Genomic DNA, 21,918 nt, shown 5'->3' on the forward strand with positions numbered 1-21,918 from the left:
ACACTGACTGGACGTGGGAATACAGCAGACAGGGGAGACAGCAACTATGGAACAGACAGAAAACCAGAACACCTAAAACTCTAACCAAACCCCACCCAGAGAACCTTAACTAAGAATAATCCTAAAACCCATAAAGCAAAGCGAGAATATAATGAAATAACAAAATCAAAGAACCAAAAACACAAAATACTGGGTCAACGACCCAGGGACCCCAACATCTGCAGACTGTTCAAGTTTCTTTTAAGTGTTCTTTATTTTCTGGCGTCGCCTTTCAACAATTGTTTCACAAAACATAAGAACCCGTGAGTCAAAATCTCACCTGCTTTATATAAAATTCCACTCACACCTGGATCTCATTAACCTCTACCATTGGGAAAACAGGGTAGACTAAATAACACCGTCTAGATAAAGAAACAGGAATAAAATCATCTTTCCACCTAACAAACTCATTCACCCAGCTAAACAGTTTGAAAAGTCAATCTCTTTACCTAATCTGACTCATGGGGTTATTTTAAATGAAATAAACAATTATACACAAAAGAAACATCTCTTCATTTGGTTACACCCAATTGACATGATCAGTGACATCATATCCTATAAAATCAGGAAGTACTGGGGCGGCCCTTCCCACATACCTGTTTTACAAATAGGACCTGCTCAAAGGAACAGACAATGGTAAGTATAGCCAAACTACATAAACAAACGAAAGATCCAAATCAATTAATGATGAAGTGACATTTAGCTTTAAGTACATTTGCACAGATGAAATGAATATAACCAATGCTACCACAAACAGACCCGGGATAGTATGTAGAGCCAAGGTTACATGTGCTGTGTTTACATTAAAGCATTATGGATAGACTATAGGATAACAGAACACAAAATAACAATATATGCAAGTGACAAATGGCAAATGAATTCTGTCCTAGCCACTGTGTCACAACGAGGACCACATGATCAATTTTCCTCTCATTACCGCTTTGGATGCATCCCATGCAACACTTGGGGACACCTCTTGATTATCAGTAGTTTTTATACTCATTTCTTACGAATTGTATACACTTGGTATCATTTAACAAGCTCGTATTCAGCTTCCAGCTAGTCTGCTTTATTTCAGTCTCCAAATGTATAGACAAGTAAACACCTGCATGGTCTGATACATCTTTTACTCTTTTTTAAAAATATAACTATATTCAGTTTAAGTTTGACTAAAGTCGAGCTAAAAATCAATCATAGGTAAACCTTGGTGGTGAAAGCAAAAAAAAATCATCTGGTTTTAGTGTTTTTATTTCATTGTTTTCTTTTTTTAAAAGGATTCTCCATGCAGCCGTTGGAGATGGGAAAGATAGCTACATGCAGGTTTAAGATTTCTGTCTTATACCTTCCTTCCCTTCAATTCAGTTCAAATGATAAAATCTCAAATCGCACCAAACCATAAAAACCGTTATCGCAAGGCACTTTATATTAGAAATAAACCCCAACAATCAGACTGCCTCCTGTCAGCGAGCACTTGGCCACAGTGGGAAGGAAAACTCCCTTTTAACAGGAAGAAACCTCTAGCAGAACCAAGCTCAGGGAGGGGAGGCCATCTGCTGCATCTAGTTGGGGGTGGGAGGAGGGAGATGGGACAAAAACAAACATACTAGTTTAATATGTACATTGAAGGACATATCCTGGTTTCAACAAAATAAAAACAAAACAACACTCCAAGGTTTCTCAAAGTGTTATTGGTAACCAAGGCAATACCATCCAGTTTCTGGTTAGACACTATGTTTCTAATATTTTTAGTACAATCACCTCAGTTCTATCTGAATTTTGAAGCTTGGCTTGGCCTGCTTCACTTTAGGCAGCATATGCTTAGTAAATATGGATGAACAAATCAAATGTACCCATTTTCAGTATTGAGCTAGCCTAATAAATGAAGTACATACAGTATCTAACTGTGGTTTACCACAATAGTAACAGTGATTGGACTAAAATGAATTTGCTGTTGAGAGATAAACTGTACACATGAAGGCGCCTCAACCTCTGCTGATGTCTATCCCAGCACAGCATGTCTAATTGGGTATATAGGAGTCATTACCTAGAAGAGTTCTGACAGGTCTCAGTTTACCTTTGCTCGGTGTTCCAGATATTCCTCTCTGTAGCCATATTTCTTGGGAGTCCCACAGGTTTTTTTCTTGCTAGGTAATCCATCCAGTAGGTTCTGGATCTACCTTAAGGTGCTCTTCCAGTCAGACATGCTTGGTAATTTTCCAAAGTAAGGAAGAGGAGCCATTCTGATTGGATGCCCAATCATCCTCAGCCAGCTCCTACAGATATACCAATATTCTACTTCAAGCTAGGTCAGGGGTAGGCAACTCCAGGTCTCAGGTCCCCTGGGTTTATGCACCTGTTCATTACCAGGCCTCTGGTGAACTTCAAGCAATGTTGAGGAGGTAATTTAGCCATGTGAATCAGCCGTGTTGCATCAAGGACACATCTATAACCTGCTGGACAACGGCACTTGAGGCCTGGAGTTGCCCACCCCTGAGCTAGACTGACTGGCAGTTCACAACAAAGGTCTATTACAATACTCTGGTGCTGCATCACCAGCAGTAACTGCATCTGTATCTCATGCTCCAGTTTACCATTTCAGATGAACAAGATTCCAAGTCCTTAGCTTGGGAAAGCGACTCTCACCAAACCCAAAGGGCGGAACCCTTTCATGGGCTCAGACTAAGAGTGAGCACAATAAAGGTTGTGTTCTGATACAGGTAAATGAGCCACAAACAGCTGTGACAGGATTTTCAAATTTTCAAATGTAACACCCTCTTGACTCTGGCTGATGTCTGTGGAGTCCAACACCCACTGAAAAAGCGCTCAGCTTTATGCGACAAATGTAGACACAGCGCAAAGAACCAGATGTCCTTTGTGCTTTGTACCTCGCCCTCCAGCAATACCCCATAGAAGGTTCTCCAGGGTACAGGATTGTAAAACTTCGATGATTCCACAGGTCACGTGTGAACCAAATGGCCAAATTTTCTTTCAGTTGTGAGCAATGGAGCGAGCTGCACAGGATGAGACTTGTAATCCCCAGACATACTAAGATGCTGATGAGCAGCACCTCGTCAGTATAGCTTGCCAGGATGGATTTGTTTGAATTTGCTTCTTAGTACTTCTTAGTGCAGCTGAGAACTTTTACAGATATTCAATCATAGCACAAAGTTTGAATCGAGTGAATAAAGTCAGGTGCATAACACAGAGCCCTTTTCTCTCAGAGGATCAATGTAAAGTCCAGTGGAGATGTTGAGATGTCTCTACAAACTGTTTCTTTCTTTGGTGGGATGGAGAAAGAGCCCCTCTGCTGATCTTCAGGTAAGTTTGAACCCCAGCCATTCAAACCTGCTGATTCTAACCCTACCCAATGCAGCGCAGGTCACATTCAGGTCACATCATAATCTTCTCTCTTCTTCTGTCAGTGTTTTCTTGTTAGAGAATCGTTGGCAGAGATCTTCCTGAGCCAGGAGCAAATGACTCACTCAGCCCTGTAAAGTAATGAGATGCATAAAACATAAGTTTCTGTTATATTTCAGCAGCGAGAGCGTTTTATTTATAGACGGAGCCCATCTGGCAACTTGTCATAACATTCGCAAGAGTGAAACAAAGCTAATGTTCAAAGCATTTAGCCTCACTTACAAGTGCAGAGAGAGGGTGGGCCCAGGACCCCCGCCTCCCGTCCTCTCCATGAACCTCCTGCTGCTAGGAGCACAACCCATCCCAGTGCTGTTCACATTTCCTCCTGACTCACTCTCTTCAGATGACACACAGACACAAACAGGCATCTTGAGAGCTGGCAGACTGGTGCAGGGCAGTCACAGAGGAAATCATGCATACATCAGCTGCTGCTTGTTTCAAAGATGAGCCATGATGCATTCTCAGACTATGAACCTCTCCCAGGCTTTCAGTCTGACAGGAAATAGAGGAGAAGGAAATGCTTTCTAAGTTTTCCTCTTCTCCTCCTTTCCTTATCAGGAAGACGTGCCTAAATGTTACCTCCTGTCTGGAAACTGCTTTGATGAATACTAATGCTTTCAGCTACAACTACAGCAGTCTGTGGCCCATTTAAATACCCAGAACCTTTTGGAGACAGTTAACTCGGGCTGGATTGCTGAGACAGCAAAGCCCACAAAGGCCCACAGAAACCTCAAGTCCACTCGTCTGGCAATTTGCATCACTGAAGCAGTTTCAACTATGGTGGATTCTGCATTTAGATACCTCTCTTTGGGATGTCAGGATCTGTGGTTTGGTTGTCAAATGAGTACACAGCTAGCTAAAATTACAGCTAAGCAGAGAAAGACATCATTAATGTTACAGTTGATATGGTTAGTGGGTAAAACACATTGTTGCATTGTCTCATCCCAGTACAATATATTTGATGAAATATGCATTATTTACATTATCGAAGGCAAACGTATCTACAATCAGTATCTCCAAAGTGGGCAAATCACACCAAAGCAATCTGGATAGATAAAAAGCATCACAGACCAAAGGAAACATACAACTTGATTTTGGGGTGATAGAACTGTAACAACAGCTTATGATGTGACAGTTCATTTCAGCTGTGTTTATATTGCACAAATTCACAACAATAGTTGGCTTCAGGCGCTTGACACTCTGAGGTAAAATTCCTGCAGTATTATAATATAGTTCAGCTATTAGAATTATTTCTGAGACGCCATATTTTGTTATCATACTTAGAGAAACATATACATACACATTCAGTTCAATTCAATTCAATTTTATTTATACAGCACCAAATCACAACAACAGTCGCCTCAAAGTGCTTTATATTGTAAGGACCCTACAATAATACACACAGAGAAAAACTAACAATCACATCAGCCCCTATGAGCAAGCACTTTGGTGACAGTGGGAAGGAAAAACTCCCTTTTAACAGGAAGAAACCTCCAGGAGAACCAGGCTCAGGGAGGGGCGGGGCCATCTGCTGCGACCGGTTGGGGTGAGAGAAGGAAGACGGGACAAAAGACATGCTGTAGAAGAGAGACAGAGATTAATAACAAGTGTGATTCAGCAGAGAGCTCTACAGATGTTGAGTGAGAAAGGTGACTGAAGAAGAAATACTCAGTGCATCATGGGAATCCCCCAGCAGCTCACACCTATTGCAGCATAACTAAGGGAGGATACAGGGTCACCTGATCCAGCCCTAACTATATGCTTTATCAAAAAAGAAAGCCTAATCTTGAAAGTAGAGATAGTGTCTGTCTCCTGAATCCAAACTGGAAGCTGGTTCCACAGAAGAGGGGCCTGAAAACTGAAGGCTCTCCCTCCCATTCTACTAAATACTCAAGTAGGCCTGCAGTGCGAGAGCGAAGTGCTCTAATAGGGTGATATGGTACTACAAGGTCATTAAGATAAGATGGGGCCTGATTATTTAAGACCTTGTATGTGAGGAGCAAGATTTTGAATTCAATTCTGGATTTAACAAGAAGCCAATGAAGGGAAGCCAACACAGGAGAAATCTGCTCTCTCTTTCTAGTCCCTGTCAGGACTCTTACTGCAGCATTTTGAAATAACTGAAGGTTTTTCAGGGAGTTTTTAGGACATCCTGATAATAATTAATTACAGTCGTCCAGCCTGGAAGTAATAAATGCATGAACTAGTTTTTCTGCATCACTCTGAGACAGAATATTTCATATATATATTATAGTGCTGACTCTTGAAAGGTCATTCACACAGTCAATGAGCACAGGGTGGAATGCATGAGGTAAAATTCTAGTGACAAACTATTTTATAAGTATTTAAGTATATAAGTATAGGTGGGAGCAGAAATTGCACAACAAATGTTATAAACAGAAATAAAGAAAATGCAAATGCAACTGACAGATGAGTGAACACAAACATTCAGATCGTATGCAGTAATCGAGAACAAGAACAACTTCAAAAGTAAACACACTGATCAAGAGAACTATTTTCTCGATTCCTTAAAGTGAATAGAAAAAAGGAGGAAAACCCAAGGTGCAAAAAACATTGCACCTGAAAATTACACCATACATGACCCAAAACAAAAGCTCATACAGGAAGCAATAGAAATGAAACAGCCTGAAACAATAAAAAGTTTTAAAGAGCAAATTGGCCAAACTCCAGTTGGCCTGTGCTTGATACCAGCTGTGGGCTTTCCCACTCTGCATCAGTCACAAAGAGGCTGAGTGCTTTTGAGTTTATAAGAAGTTTAAATTCACATAAAGGAACTTTCAATTTAATCTCTCGTTATTTTAATCTCAATGGAATGCAAAGCTAAAAATCTGGATCTTACGACAGCAGCATATCCATTTACACATTTTATCACCTCTGCTTGTATCTAAGATCACAGTCGTTGCTCTGAGGACGGAGTCTGTGTCTCTAAAATTTAAATACCAGATTCCACAGAAATTTTTTAACACTCCTTGTGTTTCATAAATACAGAATCAAAAACTGAAATCAACCAGAAGAGCTCTCCTAGAGCACATTTTACACCATGGCTAACACAGTTTTAACTCTAAAGACTGAGTTATCACTACTAATGACCTCAAACCCAACCCTAACAATAACACACAGAAATCCATTTTGCCTTACAGCAGCATTAAGCCTTGTTACAGGTTAATCAGCTGTGGTTGGTTACACTTCGCAGAGTTAAAGACGATCACTCAGTGACACAAAGCTTTACCCTTGCTCCATTTCACCGACTTTCATGGAATTGAGCTGTTTGTGTTCTCTATGGTCTTGCTGACAGACAAGTGGACAAAAGAAAACGAGTGCGTACCTGCAAGAATAATTTAGCTTATATCTGACTATAAGCACAGCTTCAAGTCCAAAGAGTTCCAACAAATGTGACCCGAACTGCAACTTTGTACTGCACCCACATTCTGTCAATAACATTAAAACATTCGCTGACCTTTGCTGAGAAAAGATGGAAAGTGGTGAAAAATCATTGACTTTTTGACAGCTTGGACAGCTTTTTCTCTTCTGACCTGTGCTTCACCTCATGCTTCCCAGAGGCATCTTGACACTCGGGTCATGTTTGGCCACTAGCTCACACCTGAGGAACACAGATTGTCTTTGCACTAAAATGATTGGAGGACTCGTTCTGCCCCCCGCTTCTTAGTCCCTGTGGGAGAACAAACAGGTGTTTATACGAGGGGCCGTGGACTGCATAAGCAGCTGTTCATTAGTCTGGACAGCAGAGGTCACTGCAGCTCACGCACGCAACACGTTTCCATTTCCATGCAGATCTGATTCATAATGAAGGAGGCCGGCTGGTGCATGACATTTGCATCTGCCCACCATTTCTGGATGCTGACAGCAGAGAGAATACTCAGACCTCACGGATTTCTCTGTGTGAGGTGTGAATGTGGACAGTAACCGACTGAGCAGACCGGACGTTTTCCCACCTGTTGTCCTGCCTGGGGATTTTATCTCTGGGGAGCATCTACTGAAATCTTAGCAAGTGCACGCCCCTTCTATGGTTTTAACTTCTGATGAATTCAGGATGTACTTCAGAGTCTGTATTTTCAGTATAGGCAGGACTTGTTTCCTTCTACTTCTCTACATTTCAGTTTAATGTTTAAAACCAGCAGACAGAGTTAAATGATCCTAAAATCTGTAGAAGTAATGGAAACACCAAGTTGGGTGGTCTGTCACACTGACTGTCTAAACGAGAAAAGAATCGCTCTGAGAACACATCCTCCACCATGTCAGCTCACTCTCTGAGCAGTAGTTATTTTTAATGGAACAGTATTATATTTTTAATATATACATTTTGTGTTTTTCTAAAATTTACTTTAAGAAGTTTGCACTTCAGTAAAAATCAGATAAGAGTAGCATGGGAGAGGTCTACTCTGATCACACAAATATGTATGATTTGCAAATAACTGGATATGAATCATTTGACCTTTTTACATAACAGTCAAAATCCACAGAAAAAACTGTTTGGCAAGTTTGCAGCTCAACACAAAACTGCGTTTTTCTTACAAATGTCACAGTTTAATAAACAAATAAATAGGCTTTCCAGCCCAGTGGTATGACATTTATTGTTACAATAATCGATCAAACACTCATTTCCTTACTTTTTGTTTTTTGCTTATTGCAGATTTTATCATACGGTATTTTTTCTAACCATCTAAGAAGCTCATGCTTTTTCTCCTGACACACTTTCTTTTAAAAAATAAAACATATTTTGCGGTCAACTTGAAAGAAAGGCAGATGTGAAATAAGGTCAGAGGTCAAATGTGACATGATATTTGGACAAAAACTATCATTTGATATTTAGAATCCACGTATATAATTCCCTATAAGCCCCCTTATCCCGTCATCAATCATCAGTTAACCGCACTAACTGGACGTCTCTGGACAGAGAGAACCCACAGACACAGGGAGAACATACTAACTCCACACAGAGCATTTTGAGCCCATGACCTCTCGCTGTGAGGCAACAGTGCTAACCACTGCACCACCACGCTGCTGTATATGCATGTTTGATGTCAATACAAAAACAGCTGTAAGAAAAATTATTTTAAATAGCTCTATTAAACATTATTATCACCTTGACCTTGAGATCAATCTGTTGACCTTGAAGGAGAGGTCAGAGTTCAAATGTGACATCACCATGACGGACCGTGACAGCATCCACATCACTGCAGCTGCAGCACCAATCTGTCTGTCGATCTCCTGCTCCCTTCTCTCCTCACTCTTGCACAAGAGCCAGAAATCCTTAAACTTCTCCGCTCTTTCTGGCTGAGGACCATGGTGACGTGATATTTTAAATCTCTGTATGGTACTTCCTATTTGCTGACAATACAAACAACACTTGAAGAATCATAGTTTGAGGTTTGTTTTTTGCAAGCTTTTGACCAACAGGTTGCTGACCTTGAAGAGCCTGGATGTATGACACAGTTTAACGGATTGTTAACACAGTCCCCCCTCTGTAACACTACAAAGTTTTATCAGAATTCATTCAAAACTTTTGAGCTACAGAGCTCCCTGGCAGCTGCAATAATGGATGATTTTTTTTGGCACTTTAAGCGTTTTTATATTTCCTTCCTATTTTTGATTAAAGTTTGTTAGCACTAATGTTTAATCAAAAACAAGAAGGAAATATAAAAACGCTTAATGTGCCAAAAAAAACCATCCGTTATTGGAAGTGCGAGGGAGGTTCTGTTTTTGGTGTGGTTGAATGTTTGTCTGTTAGCACTTATTTATTCCTGCTTACATTATCCGTTACATCCACTCATTCTCTTCTGCAGGGTCCTGGCTATACAACATGCCTCATTCACACAAGCACTTCTACCTATCACGGGACATTTTATGTTTAATCTCTTCTGCAATCTCTGTAAAACCTGAAAAGGCAGATGACACCTCACATGATTATCAAAATGCAGCAAAAGAGAAAAAAAAAATCTAACACTGATTAACATTTGCTCAGAAGGATAATAGCCGGGAAACCTGAGTGCGAGTAAGACATGGAGTCAGTTTAGGTACAGAGACATCCCATCATCTTACCTCTAATCCATTAATGGAACATGCCAGAACTGGAAATCACTGCAGAAGCAACTATTTATGTCCACATCCACGCTCTGGTTATATACAAAGACTAATTAACACTAATTAACCTGTTTAGACTGTGAGGGAAAGCTGAAGCACTGAGAGAACACACTGTCACATTACATAAAACACACACTTCAAGTTTCAAACATCATTTGGTTAGCACTTGACTTTTATTCTGTTGTTGTTTACAGCGGACATCTGTGTGAATTCCTGACAAAACCAATGTGTCGTTGTGCAAAAGTCATGAAGACCCTCTTGCTGTTCATGTGTGACACTGTGTGTGCAGCTCATACATGCTTTATGCACTGCACATTTACTCACTACTGCCCTAACAGTGACACGAACACTGAAACGCTGTCACACATTAGCTTTGGCTATCAAATGAAAATACATTAGAAAACTTTCATTTATCTCTCATTAGAAAAGACAGCAGGTGACACTCTGAGCCTTGAGAAAGGCTTTAATGGACTAGTACACACAGATGAGCTTCAAGTTTTATTCCCTAACAGCTACAATGATTAGCACTGCTCTCTCCAGGTGCTGTTATTACACGGACACATTGTTCATATCTCTGAAGCCCAGACCTCCCCCCACCCCTTTCTGTATTGATGGGTGTGACAAGAGAAACAAGAACAGTGCTCCTCTTTAAGCAGCCAACAGAGTGAGTACAGATTACTTGAGTGTGTGCAAATCCAGTCTGAGATGACAGTGTCAGAAGGTAGCATTGCCAGCAGTCCACTAAGCTGCTGTCTAGTCTACACTTTCAGTGCAGGGAGGCAGAGTTCAGACAGAAAGGGACTCGACTGGACACTTAAACAGAAAACATGACTGAGAGGTGTGAGGAGGGTTTCAGGACAGGGATAGTGCAGCATCTCTCTCCTCCTTCCAGTCTCAGAGGTACCATCTGCCATTTGATTCCCACATTACTCAGTACATCATGTTGAGATCACAACATGACCATATTTTCAGAGACACCACCTGTAGACATGATTCTCTAATCGTTTTTCTTTCGAAAGAAGGCTTTTCCCTCAGAGACTCTGTCTTTGGTCTCCTGTAGTTTCTCAGAGAACTTGTCTTTCGTCTCTTCCATTTTCTCATTGAAGCGTTCTTTTGTCTCCTCAATTTTCTCTGAAAATCTCTCCTTTGTCTCCTCCATCTTTTCTGTCAGTTTCTCCTTCGTCTCCTCCATTTTGTCCTGGAAGTACTCTTTAACTGGTGGCGGTGTGGATAAGTAGCCGTGCTTGCGGAGATACTGAATGGACAGTGACGTGCCGCCCAGAGTCACCGTGTATCTAGCAGGGGTTGCGATCTGTAGGAGAGAAAAAACAAAAAAAACATCAGTGAGTTTAAATACACCGTATGTGCTTTTCATATGTATGAGACAGAACAGCTCCAAACAAAGGATCCAGGTTCAGTGGTTGTGACTGGTGTGGGAGTGGGATAATGACACGCTTGTTTAAAACCTTTGTTCCCAGTACCATTACTGGGCGAATTAGCGCCATGATTCGCCCTGTTCCCAGAGCTAACTGGGAACAGAGTTTGACCTAGTTTCTTGCTAGGTCAAACTAGCTCACATAAAGAAAGTAGTCTGACCCTGTAAATAAGTAATGAACACAAGTGGAGAGCTACATGAGTTAAATGCGATCATAACAGTTGCCCGATTACTTGAGCTCTGTTCTGGATGTTTAACGGCTACAAGTTGTAAAAGGTGGCATGCCAAGGGTAGGCAATTCTGAACAGATGGGTTTTAACATGCGATTTAAAAGTGGAGAGAGAGTTTGTAGTTCAGAGATCTGGTGGAAGTGCATTCCAAAGTCTTGGGGCAGAACAACTAAAGGCTCTGAGTCGGGCGAGCAGGTGGCACAAACAGAAGGGAAGCTGAAGAAGAGCGGAGTGTACGACGGGGTTAGTACGTATGGAGAAGATCAGATAAATAAGGGGGAGCAAGGTTATAAAGTGCTTTGAAAGTAAGAAGCAGGTATGCCGCAGGGAGTCAATTTAAACGTAGTCTGGAATTAATTTACCTTGTACATGGCATATGCAGTCAGCGCATACCCACTCGATGAGTCTCTTAAAAGGCCAACTAGTGACTCTGGTAGACCAATCATCTCCAGGAATGGCACTACATTCACACCCCTGAGGAAGCAAAAAAAAGCCCATATTTTCATATCAATGTTTTCTGTTTGTTACAAAACTTAACGCTGACCTATAAAACATTCGATCATTAAAACAGTGGCTCCACATAACAGAAAACTCAACATTGTGCCAGTGTGGAACTTTATCTCTAGGCACTTTGTTACTGCTCAGCCTGTGACAGGTGCAGTCTGAGGCCTGAGCTTTGAGCTCACAGGATTTCTCACAATGCACTGACCTCATTATTTAAAACTCAAAGCACCTCCCACTGCAACAGTAGCTGAGTCAACAACAAAAGCATAATAATCTCTTGATGATATGGCACATCAGAATTAGATTTAACATTTAGTCCTTCATAAACATCAAAATAAAGTCATTTAAGCAGAGCACCACTCACTTCATAGCAGCGTAATAGAAGGTTCCAAACCAAACAGAGGAAGTCACCAGATGCACAGGGATCATCACCTTCCCATACTGTTTAAAGGTCCTTTTGAACCTCTGGAACAGGCCGATGGACTTGTCCTGAAGAGGGTCCACCTCTGCAGGATCAGGTGCTGCTTTCTCTCCCGGGTTGTCCTGTGTCTGAGGCGTCGTGGTGTCAGACTGCGGCTCCCCCTGTGCCGGCTGGTGCTTTGGTTGGTGTGCTGCTGTGCTGACGGCAGAAGTGGAGAGCCAACGCTGGCCAACAGGTGGCGACTGACAACAAAATGCTACTGGGGTGTCGGGGACGGCGATGCCCAGCAGCAGCGGGCGCACCGCTGCCACCCGTCGGAGTGTCCCATGAGTAAGGATGCGCTGCATGATCATCCTCCTCCTCTCTTCGCCCTCCTCCTTTCAGCTGTGATGTTCAACCACAGACTGCAGGATCAGACAGAGAAAGGCACTTTAAATTGTAATCTAATTAACCTAATAATCATTTAATCTATGAAATGCTCATCCACAGTTGCCAATTTAAACTGCTTATTTGGGTCCATCAAGGACTCAAAACCTAAAGATTCGACAAGAAGAAGAGAAACAAAAACCCAACACCCTTCTTTCTAAACACATGCCTAAAAATATTCCTTCAGCGAAGGACTGATAAATTATCAAAGTATTTACTTGTAAAGTGACTAATTTCAGCTCCATTTTCAGTCTGAAATGCACTGAAACGTGCTGGGCACTCTGGGTTATCTATGCTGTGTACTAAACAGCCCTGATCCAAGTCCCTTCATGCACTAGCTGTAATGTTATCTTCCCCAAGGATGCCACAGATTAAAGGTCCCGAACAAACCCTGCTTAATGACAGCAGAACCATAAACTCAGCACCTAAAGTGAAACTGGTGAGTGAGCGCTGCATGCAGGGAGTTCTTCCTAAAGATATTAATTTATGTTTCTTATGTGGAGCTGCAGAAACTGAGCTAAGTGACTACTGTATGACAGCACATTTTAGCTGACCTACCTACAGTTAGCCAAACCCAAGCTATGTGAAAGTACTGCAATTAGACGGGAAGTCACAACAACGGTCCTCAAAATAAAAGCACCCAAATAGACCGTACGACGGCGGACATTCCTCGTGACTTATTTTACAAGCTGCACCCGGAAATGTTGAGTCACAGTAATGGAAGATTTTCACACGGGTCTATTTTAGGGTAGCTGACATTGGACAGTTGTGTCCTGAGGACAAACAGGGCGCAGCTTTTAGTTCCCATATAACTACGTGGGTCTTTAGCGGGTGGCGAAGCAAAGAGGCTTCACTCATTAAAGCAGACAGCTAGTCTAGCTTAGACACTGACCGACAGCCGTGTGCTAAAGCCAAACTCTGAACAGCTGCCAACTTCGGCTTCTGACGGTTAACGTTAGCCTGTTAGCTAGTTGCTCTGCTAACTCACGCAAGCAATAACTAACCAGTACGTGAATAAACAATACTAAAGGAGTGGACAGAAAGCTGACTGCACTTACTAGAATTTAGGTGTTGCACTCCTCAAACCGGAGGGCCATGCGAGCTATGTGTCGTTCAAGAACCACATTTATCGTTTCAGCAGCTCTGACTGCGTGGTGGAGGGCAGCGTGTAACCCTAAGTGCGCAAAGACCGACGGGAAATGAAGTTCTCCCGACTGCGACGGTCCAAAGATATGCTAAAAATACATTTCCCAGCGTTGATAGCGGTGGATTTTTTTTCTTGATCATGAAGTTGGCCAGTGGTTTGTTTTTTCCTCACTGTAAACAACGTGTGGCCTTCAAACACGGACACATTGGGCTTTGTTTATCCATTAATGTCAAACAAAAAGTTCTTGTTTACGTCTGCTTGTTTGATTAAATTATAGGCTTAACCCAGAACAAACAAAGACTTCATGTAGTCTGCAGTTATTAGCCTGATTGCCATATATGAAACACATTAACATTATAACTTATTTTACTAGTTATTTTGTCAACGTTGCTGTTGTAATTAAATGTGCTATATAAACATATAAACGACAAACATTAATATGACTAATCTCGATAGATTTTCAACTTATGAAAAAACAAAATACAAAGACCCCGCCTAAACGCAGACAAGCCTTTCTTGGCGTAAAAATGTTTTATTACATATTAACATAAAGAAACGTGACCTTTAGCACATCGGCGTTCTGTAATACACGACTGTCACCAACAGAGGGCGGGCGGCTCACATGAAAGGAGCCAGTGTGTTTGTAATGCACAGCCAAAAGTAGCAGTATACAGAGAGTACATGTTAATTAGACATTTTTTGTTATGTTTTGTATATTTTGTTGTTTCTAATAAATGTAATTATGCTTTGGGTCACTTGGCTTGGCTTTAGTTATTTCCCGTTTAGTTATTTCCCGTATTTACTTGTGGTCAATAATTAGCTGACTATATCTGCTTATTAGGATTCAGTCTTCTTATACTCAGCAGAATGCAGATGCCCACTGATAAAGGGATGAAGAAGGGTCTCCCTGCAAATCTGCAGGAGGAATCTGTGATTGAGGCATAAGCACACCTGGAACTGAGCTAATCCAGTTTGAGGACAAATCACATTAATCCAGTGTTCCACAGAAGAATTTCATCTGTGGTGTTTGATATGTGACGAACAGCTCACAGAGCAGAGGAATCAGTCATACATACCACGACTGCTGGGATACCAGGGTTCCTGAACTCCATGTTCTCTTATGTAAATATAGTATTTTAAATATGCTGTAATAAATCCTTTTATGTCAGTCACTGGAAATATTGATACATGTTTGTGAAATAGCAGAAACAGCAGAAGTCAGTTCTCATTCACATAGCTCTAAAAACTGAGATGATTTTTTAGCCTAAAGCTCTAAAGCTTTAGGTCTGCAATTTAAATCAAGCACACAGTGACATTTGGCAATTTCCAACACTTCTAATTGGTTGATAAAAGCACACGAAAACACTTCAAATTCTCACTGATCCACAGTTTTAGTCTTATATATTTACAGTGCAATTCCGCAATACCTATTTGGTATATGGTCAATGTCACTCATAAGCAATACAAAACTCTTGCTATTATATTCTTTTCCCCAGTGTTCAATGTAATGCATTGAGCCTTTCTTTTCATGAATGGTCTACTACAGCAGCCAGCTAAGAACTCTAAGGTAGTCATCAGCACAGCATTGTCAAAGCTAGACAGCATAAAGACTGTTCTGATGCCTCGCCATTTCTGCAGAAGCTGCACCCAGAATCTGGCAACAACAGCATGAATTCATGGACGCAAAAAAACCTTGTGGTAACATTGCAGGATGCAAGAGCAGGGTGCAGCGTTGTGGGGGAGTGCTTTCTTGGATCTCTTAATGCCGATTTATCATGGTTTAAATTCCACATGTTGTCTGGATGTTGCATATTGTAGATTACATTTTTGCCATCTTCGAATGCATCCAGCGTAATAATCAATCTTATTACACAACAAGACTTGTCTTAAATTAGTTTTATGAATATGACAGTGGGCAGCCTAGCTGGGCAACTTAGCTGGGGGCAAAGCAGTGAAATAAATGAAGCCAAAGCAAAAGGGCCCCAAAAAGTGCAATTCCTCCAAAGGCTTCTTGAGGCTGGTGCCAGTGCCCATGGACTCCTATGATAAAATGATAATTTTTAAAAATTTTAAAAAGCACACACTCAATTCAGTTCAATTCAATTTCATTTTTATACACCAATACACAACAATAGTCACCCCAAGACACCTTATATTGTAAGGTAAAGACCCTTTAATGTTAGAAAAACCCTAGCAATCAGACGATCCCCTCTGAGCAGCCCCTGGCAATGCAGGGAAGGAAAAACTCCCTTCTAAAAGGAAGAAACCTCCAGCAGAACCAGGCTCAGGGAGGTAGAGCCATCTGCTGTGACCAGTTAGGGGTGAAGGGAAACAGAGGAGAGAGAAAAAGAGAGCGCTGAGAGACAGAATGAAATAATTATGATAATGTGGCTTGCTGTAAAAGACAGTCTGTTCATGAAGTTTGTGCTTCAGTTTTGGTGAGTGGATTTCTTGTTTATTTGTCTTCTACTTAGCATGAATTAGCAGGTATCTGTGTCTTTGCATTGTACCCTTACGGTCTAGTGTTGTTGCTTGTTGCTTAGCATTCTCTGGTCTAAATATGGTCACTTCTCACTCCAGAAAAAGAAGATGGTGACAGCCAGAAAGATAAAGTCCACAAAAGCAACGGCTAATGTCACAGTTGTTAGATCTTTAATGTATATTCTATACTTAGAGTTTGGACAATTACACAGTATTTGCACATTAAACAATATTTTTTATATATATATATAATGTGTATACAAATAGTTAAATATCAGTAAAAAACGGCCCGTGCAACAGTCAGAAAGCATCGGTTTGGTTTGCAGTGCAAAGAGCATAATTTGAATAGGAGTACACAGGTGAGTGACCCAGGTGCAATAAAATGCATGCAAATGTGTCAGCAGCACATGATATCTCACCTGTTACCAGTACTTTGCATAATGCCAAGCTTTCTGATGCACTCAGTCACCAAGAAGCTAATATATTCAAAACAGTAATAATGAAATAAGACTTTCCCGGAGCAATGAAGCCTCCCAGTCTGAGGATACGTTCTGACAACACGGTGTTTACTGCTGATAACTAATAGGAAAAATAATGTTAATGTTAGTTTTACATCTATTGGTTTCAAGTTTCTCACTATGCCTCCGTCCAGGTTTCCTGCTTTAGATGATCTCTCCTCAGACATCTCCAGCGTGTCCTGGTTAAATGGAGATAATGGATGCAAACTCTTCTGTGTTCTCATACATGTGACAATGCTTACAATGCTGTGATTGCAGCCATTCCCCAACTCTCTGTGAATGGTACTCATGGCCATTGATCAGTGGGCTTTGATCAGTGGGTTTTAGTCAGTGGTTGTTGATCAATGGTCATGAGAATTTGCATAATTAAGATTAAGGAACTGGGCTGGGAGGAGGCTGCTTTCACTGGCTTCATTTCACTTGCTGTCTTTGATTATATAAGCACTGCAATATGAGCAAGTTGAGGCCATGTAGATGCCATTTACTTATGACTTAGTATAATTTTCAGGGCTGGTCTTCACACTTGCTGGCATGTCTGTGCTGGCTTTGTTGCGTTGCTAATGGTCCTGAAACATTTCACAGTTCTCTGGTGAAAAGCTGATGGCAAGGGAAGCAGTTAGGTTTAATTAATGTGCATATTCGTCATCTAATTTGGAATCTTTTGGCACAGGGCACCATGTTATGTGCATCTGTTCCACTGGAACTTGTTAGGCGACACTCTTAGATGAGGCACGTCTTCTGTGACTTCTGTCGTGTCCTTTTGAGAAACTTTTACTTTCCCAACTTTTCTTCTCTTCATCTGTAAAGCGGCAGGTCAAAGCAGGAAAGGGATCTGTATTTATGGATTCAGACTGTCTGGACAAGCGTGCTCCATGGCCTCTTGATGCCTTGAATCAACCATGCCCTTTGAAGCTTGAAAATGAGAGGACTAATTAATTGTCCAATATAAAATGTTAGGGTGCCCTCTACTTTCATCATGCAAACATTACGGTGTAAAAAGCGTCCAGCATTTTAAAATATACCTCTAAACCTCTTATCATCCAGCTGTCATTGATGTTTAATTTCTATATTGACTACGACCTGATCCACCACCTGTTGTTTGTTGCGTCTTTCAACTGTATAACTGCAATGTCAACTTCTAGCCGTGTCTTTTGAAGCACCATTAAATATAATAGGGTGATGTGAGGAACATACAGAATCAAAACCTTCACTAAAGTTTAAACATTTCAGTTCAGCCCACTCTCTGTGCTTCTGGCAAACCAACCACCACACTACACATGTAAAAGTCTCAGGTTTGGGTGAATTCTGTGAAAACCCAAGTTTGTCCTTGATCTCTGCAAAGGGAGAACAGAAAATAATGGAAAGGGCCAGACAACACAAATTTCAACCGGTATGACATCACCTGCTGGCTGTGGTTCAGTGCCTCGAAAAATAGCTGGCAAAATCCTTGCTACAGTCCAGGCATTCACATACACACAGAACCATTAACACCCATGCTAACAAAGGTCTAAATCTGTGAGTGTGCCAGCTGCCTGGAAAGGAATTTTTCATGTTCAATTCGATTTAATTCAATTTTATTTATGTAGCACCAAATCACAACAACAGATTGCCTCGAGGCATTTTATATTGTAAGGTAAGATCCCTGTGCTGGCAAAGTTCTTCTGAACTGAGACTGAAATAATGTATCACTTGGTTCGTCAAGTCCTCCTATGTATGTCCTTGCTCATGATGTAACCATCGTTTGTTATCAAGTTGTTTTTGTCCATGGAAACCTCTAATCTAACAACCTCTAATCTAAACGTTCTTACTTAGAACAACTGAGAAAATGCATCTACAATACAAGGTTAGTCATTAAGATAGTACTTTATGGGCTGGGGTGTAATTACATTGTAAGGTTTTAAAAACTGAGAGAGGCCGACAGTGATCGTGTTAAGGTTCAATGCAGGGGACTCAAACGCAGGACTCCTGAATCAGCTGAACACAAGGGTTTATTTACAGAGTTCACCAGCTGTATATGCAGGAAGTGCAGTGCAGTGCTATATACAACAATGTGAGGGAAGGGGCTCCGGGGGAAATCCAAAGGGGGGATCACTCACTCTCCACATTCACGACGGCAGTTCCTTTCATCACACTTGACACACATGGGAAAGGTAATCCAGGGGGTCTGTAGAAGAGGAAACAGGAATGAGTACGATATTCACAAAGACACTTACTTGACTTATCTTGAGCTGTAGCTTGACTTGCACTGACGCGTGGTGGACAACGATCCAGCGAAGACCACCTCCTGGCTTAAATGCCGTTCACCTTGATGGGCATCAGGTGTGTTCCTTTCCGTGGGCCGAGGGCGTGAACCCGCAATGAGTTCCGCCCCAGCGACAGAGAGGAGGAGGAGAGAGAAAAGGAAGAAAAGGCTGATCAGCGTCTCGCCGATCCCCCAGGCCGTGACAGATCGCTGCCTGTTTAGGGCCTTATTCAGATTAAATAGAACAAGATACAAAGCATTAAAGCATGTTAAAAACACAATAGCCTTCATAAATGTGGAGTAGTTTGGACCCGGAAACAGGGCTCATACCTCATCACTTAAAGACCAGATTACCCCACTGTGGCTCATACTTTAACACCCCAAAGTCCTTGGGTCGTGGAGGACTGGCCACCAAAGTACAGGGTGGGCCATTTATATGGATACACTGTAATAAAATGGGAATGGTTGGTGATATTAAAGTCCTGTTTGTGGCACATTAGTATATGTGAGGGGGCAAACTCCTCAAGATGGGTGGTGACCATGGTGGCCATTTAGAAGTCGGCCATCTTGGATACATCTTTTTTTTTTTCTCAATAGGAAGAGGGCCATGTGACACATCAAACTTATTGGTAATGTCACAAGAAAAACAAGGGTGTGCTTGGTTTCAACGTAACTTTATTCTTTCATGAGTTATTTACAAGTTTCTGACCACTTATAAAATGTGTTCAATGTGCTGCCCATTGTGTTGGATTGTCAATGCAACCCTCTTCTCCCACTCTTCACACACTGATAGCAACAGCGCAGGAGAAATTCCAGCACAGGCATCCAGTATCCATAGTTTCAGGTGCTGCACATCTCGTATCTTCACACCATAGACAATTGACTTTTCTGAATTCTGTGGCCCCGATTAAAACCAGGCGATCAAAGCCCAGATCAGACCCTTGGTTAAGGGTCAGGTTAAGTGACCATACTCGTGCCATTAGATGGGAGTGCAGCAGAAACGAGTGAAAGTGGAAGAAGGACAAACTGCAAGTGTCTTTTGAGATACTAAGAGAGCTGCTGTTGTTGTTATCAAAGAGCTGTGAAAACTGCTGGAGCAAAATATTTTTCTGACATCACTGCTGCTAACTCTCACCAGCCCAGTGTCCTTTATAATAAAATTAACACTGCTCTTAATGAACCTGTCCCTCTGGAAGCTTCTAGAGAACTCTGATAAGTTTCTTAATTTCTTCTTGGTCAAGGTTGTATTTCTCTTTCCTGCGTGATCTGTCCATTTTGGTCCCCTGTCCTGCTGTCTTTGATCACTTGGAGCCTATTTCCCTTTCCTCTCTTAAGAAACTGTTTACCAGTGTAAAACAATTTGGCTTCCCATGTGATGTTGTTCACCTTCTGAAGGAGGTTTTTAGTACTGTTGGTCCCTCTATCCTTAATGTTATTAATGATAATTTGGCCTCCAGCGGTGCCAAGCAATTTTAAACATGCTGTGGTACAACCCTTTTTGAAGAAACCTGGCCTTGACCGTTCTACTTTGTCTAACATTAGTCTCCAGGTTGCCTTTTTTGTCCAGAATTTTGGAAAAAATAGTTTACATCCAGCTGAGGCCTTCCCGGATGAATACAAAATTTTGGAAGCGTTCCAGTCTGGTTTTAAAAGACGCCCCAGCACTCTACTCTTTTAAGGGTTTTTAATTACATATTTTTAGCAATGGATTCTGGGAACCCTAACCCCAAAAGCTACTTTTGATACAGTGGACCATAACATTCTCATCTCCACACTGGAGCAGTGGGTGGGCATCACTGGCTCAGCTCTGCAGTAGTTTAGGTGCTACTCCCTGAAAGGAGTTTCTGCATCATAATGGATGATTTTAGCTCTGCCCTCCCTGTGGGGCACCTCAGGGTTCCAGTCTTGGTCCTCTCTGTATTTGCTGCCACTTGGGGCTTTTTTTTTTTTGGAAAGCATTATGTTCTTGTTTCATTTATATGCTGATGACTGCCAGGTGTATTTCCCTTTAAAGGAGATAGAGCCTTTGCGATTTTGGCTCCTAAAATGTGGAGTGAGCTGTCTCTGGAGGTCAGGCAGGCTCCATCCCTCGCTGTTTCTAAAACTTGTTTAAAAACAAACCTTTTCTCCTCAGCTTTTAACCCAGCATGAGCTATGATATGTTCTATCATAATCCTAAAGCTGTGCTGAACAAAAGAATTTTTAAATCTTTTGTTCTGAAAATTTTCCTGTAGTTTGTTCCTAAACTTAAAAGTTATGACAGCTCAAAATGCTGGAAAAAATGTAAAAAATGTCTACTTGGAGGGCCTATAACTAGGAAAACAGTCATAATATGAGAACCAAATTTTGTACGGTTTCATTAAATATACCAAATTTATTGTCAGCAGATTCTTCATGTATGTGACAAATGACCACTGCCAGGGGACACTTACTGCAGGCAGAGACGGGATTTAATACAAGTTTAGTTTTCTTAATTTATTCATCAAATTAATTTGCAAAGCTTAACATGGCAGCTCCAGTGACTTATACCAGCAGCAAAAACAAACAGCAGTATTTGGGTAATTGGCAGCTCTGTATACTCTGCAGCTGATAAGCCACACTTTGCACCCATCAGGGGTGTTTCTAAACTTTCCAAAGAGGTAATTAAGCTGTCTAACCATTTATGCAACCATTTATAATTAAAATTATCACCATACGCATCCATAAAGCCTATATTTGCATTAAAACCATTTAACCATACAAATCCCTCCAAAGCCCTAAAAAAAAAAAACCAAGCAACTCCCCCAAGCAACATGGTCTCTACTGGAACCTTCAGCCTTCAGTGTTCAGACCCACAGCGACATGTTTGCCAACACAAGGATGTTTGGTGAGTGGGTGAATGAGCGCTACGTGACGCCTCCACCTGGCCACCAAGACCCTGAATTGAATAAGTGGA

At 41.4% G+C, this 21,918-nt stretch overlaps 1 protein-coding gene and 1 long non-coding RNA gene across 2 annotated transcripts; both read right to left on the minus strand.

The window, feature by feature from the left end:
* Positions 1 to 3,468: 3,468 nt before the first annotated feature.
* On the minus strand, positions 3,469 to 3,843 carry LOC121815086. Its single transcript, XR_006054779.1, has 2 exons — positions 3,679 to 3,843; positions 3,469 to 3,527 (listed from the first exon to the last, which is right to left on the minus strand). It is a non-coding gene; the product is annotated as an uncharacterized LOC121815086 (long non-coding RNA).
* A 5,890-nt stretch (positions 3,844 to 9,733) lies between these two features.
* fam210ab (family with sequence similarity 210 member Ab) lies at positions 9,734 to 13,802 on the minus strand. Its single transcript, XM_005930191.2, has 4 exons — positions 13,654 to 13,802; positions 12,113 to 12,573; positions 11,607 to 11,718; positions 9,734 to 10,891 (listed from the first exon to the last, which is right to left on the minus strand). Exons 2-4 carry the CDS (start codon positions 12,520 to 12,522, stop codon positions 10,577 to 10,579), a joined length of 837 nt encoding a protein of 278 aa, XP_005930253.1. The 5' UTR covers positions 12,523 to 12,573; positions 13,654 to 13,802; the 3' UTR covers positions 9,734 to 10,576.
* Between the last annotated feature and the right edge of the window lie 8,116 nt (positions 13,803 to 21,918).

The sequence above is a fragment of the Haplochromis burtoni genome, unplaced genomic scaffold, assembly GCF_018398535.1.
Source record: "Haplochromis burtoni strain Fernald_Lab_line unplaced genomic scaffold, NCSU_Asbu1 Contig_130, whole genome shotgun sequence".
NCBI lineage: Eukaryota > Metazoa > Chordata > Actinopteri > Cichliformes > Cichlidae > Haplochromis > Haplochromis burtoni.

What these genes read in the sequence shown, in the direction of transcription:
- fam210ab (XM_005930191.2), bottom strand. Translation starts at nt 12,522, where the DNA reads ATGATCATGCAGCGCATCCTTACTCATGGGACACTCCGACGGGTGGCA. An exon ending in TTCTATTACGCTGCTATGAA is followed by an intron (nt 11,719 to 12,112) that starts GTGAGTGGTGCT and finishes TTGCTTCCTCAG; the next exon opens with GGGTGTGAATGTAGTGCCAT. An exon ending in CTGCATATGCCATGTACAAG is followed by an intron (nt 10,892 to 11,606) that starts GTAAATTAATTC and finishes TCTCTCCTACAG; the next exon opens with ATCGCAACCCCTGCTAGATA.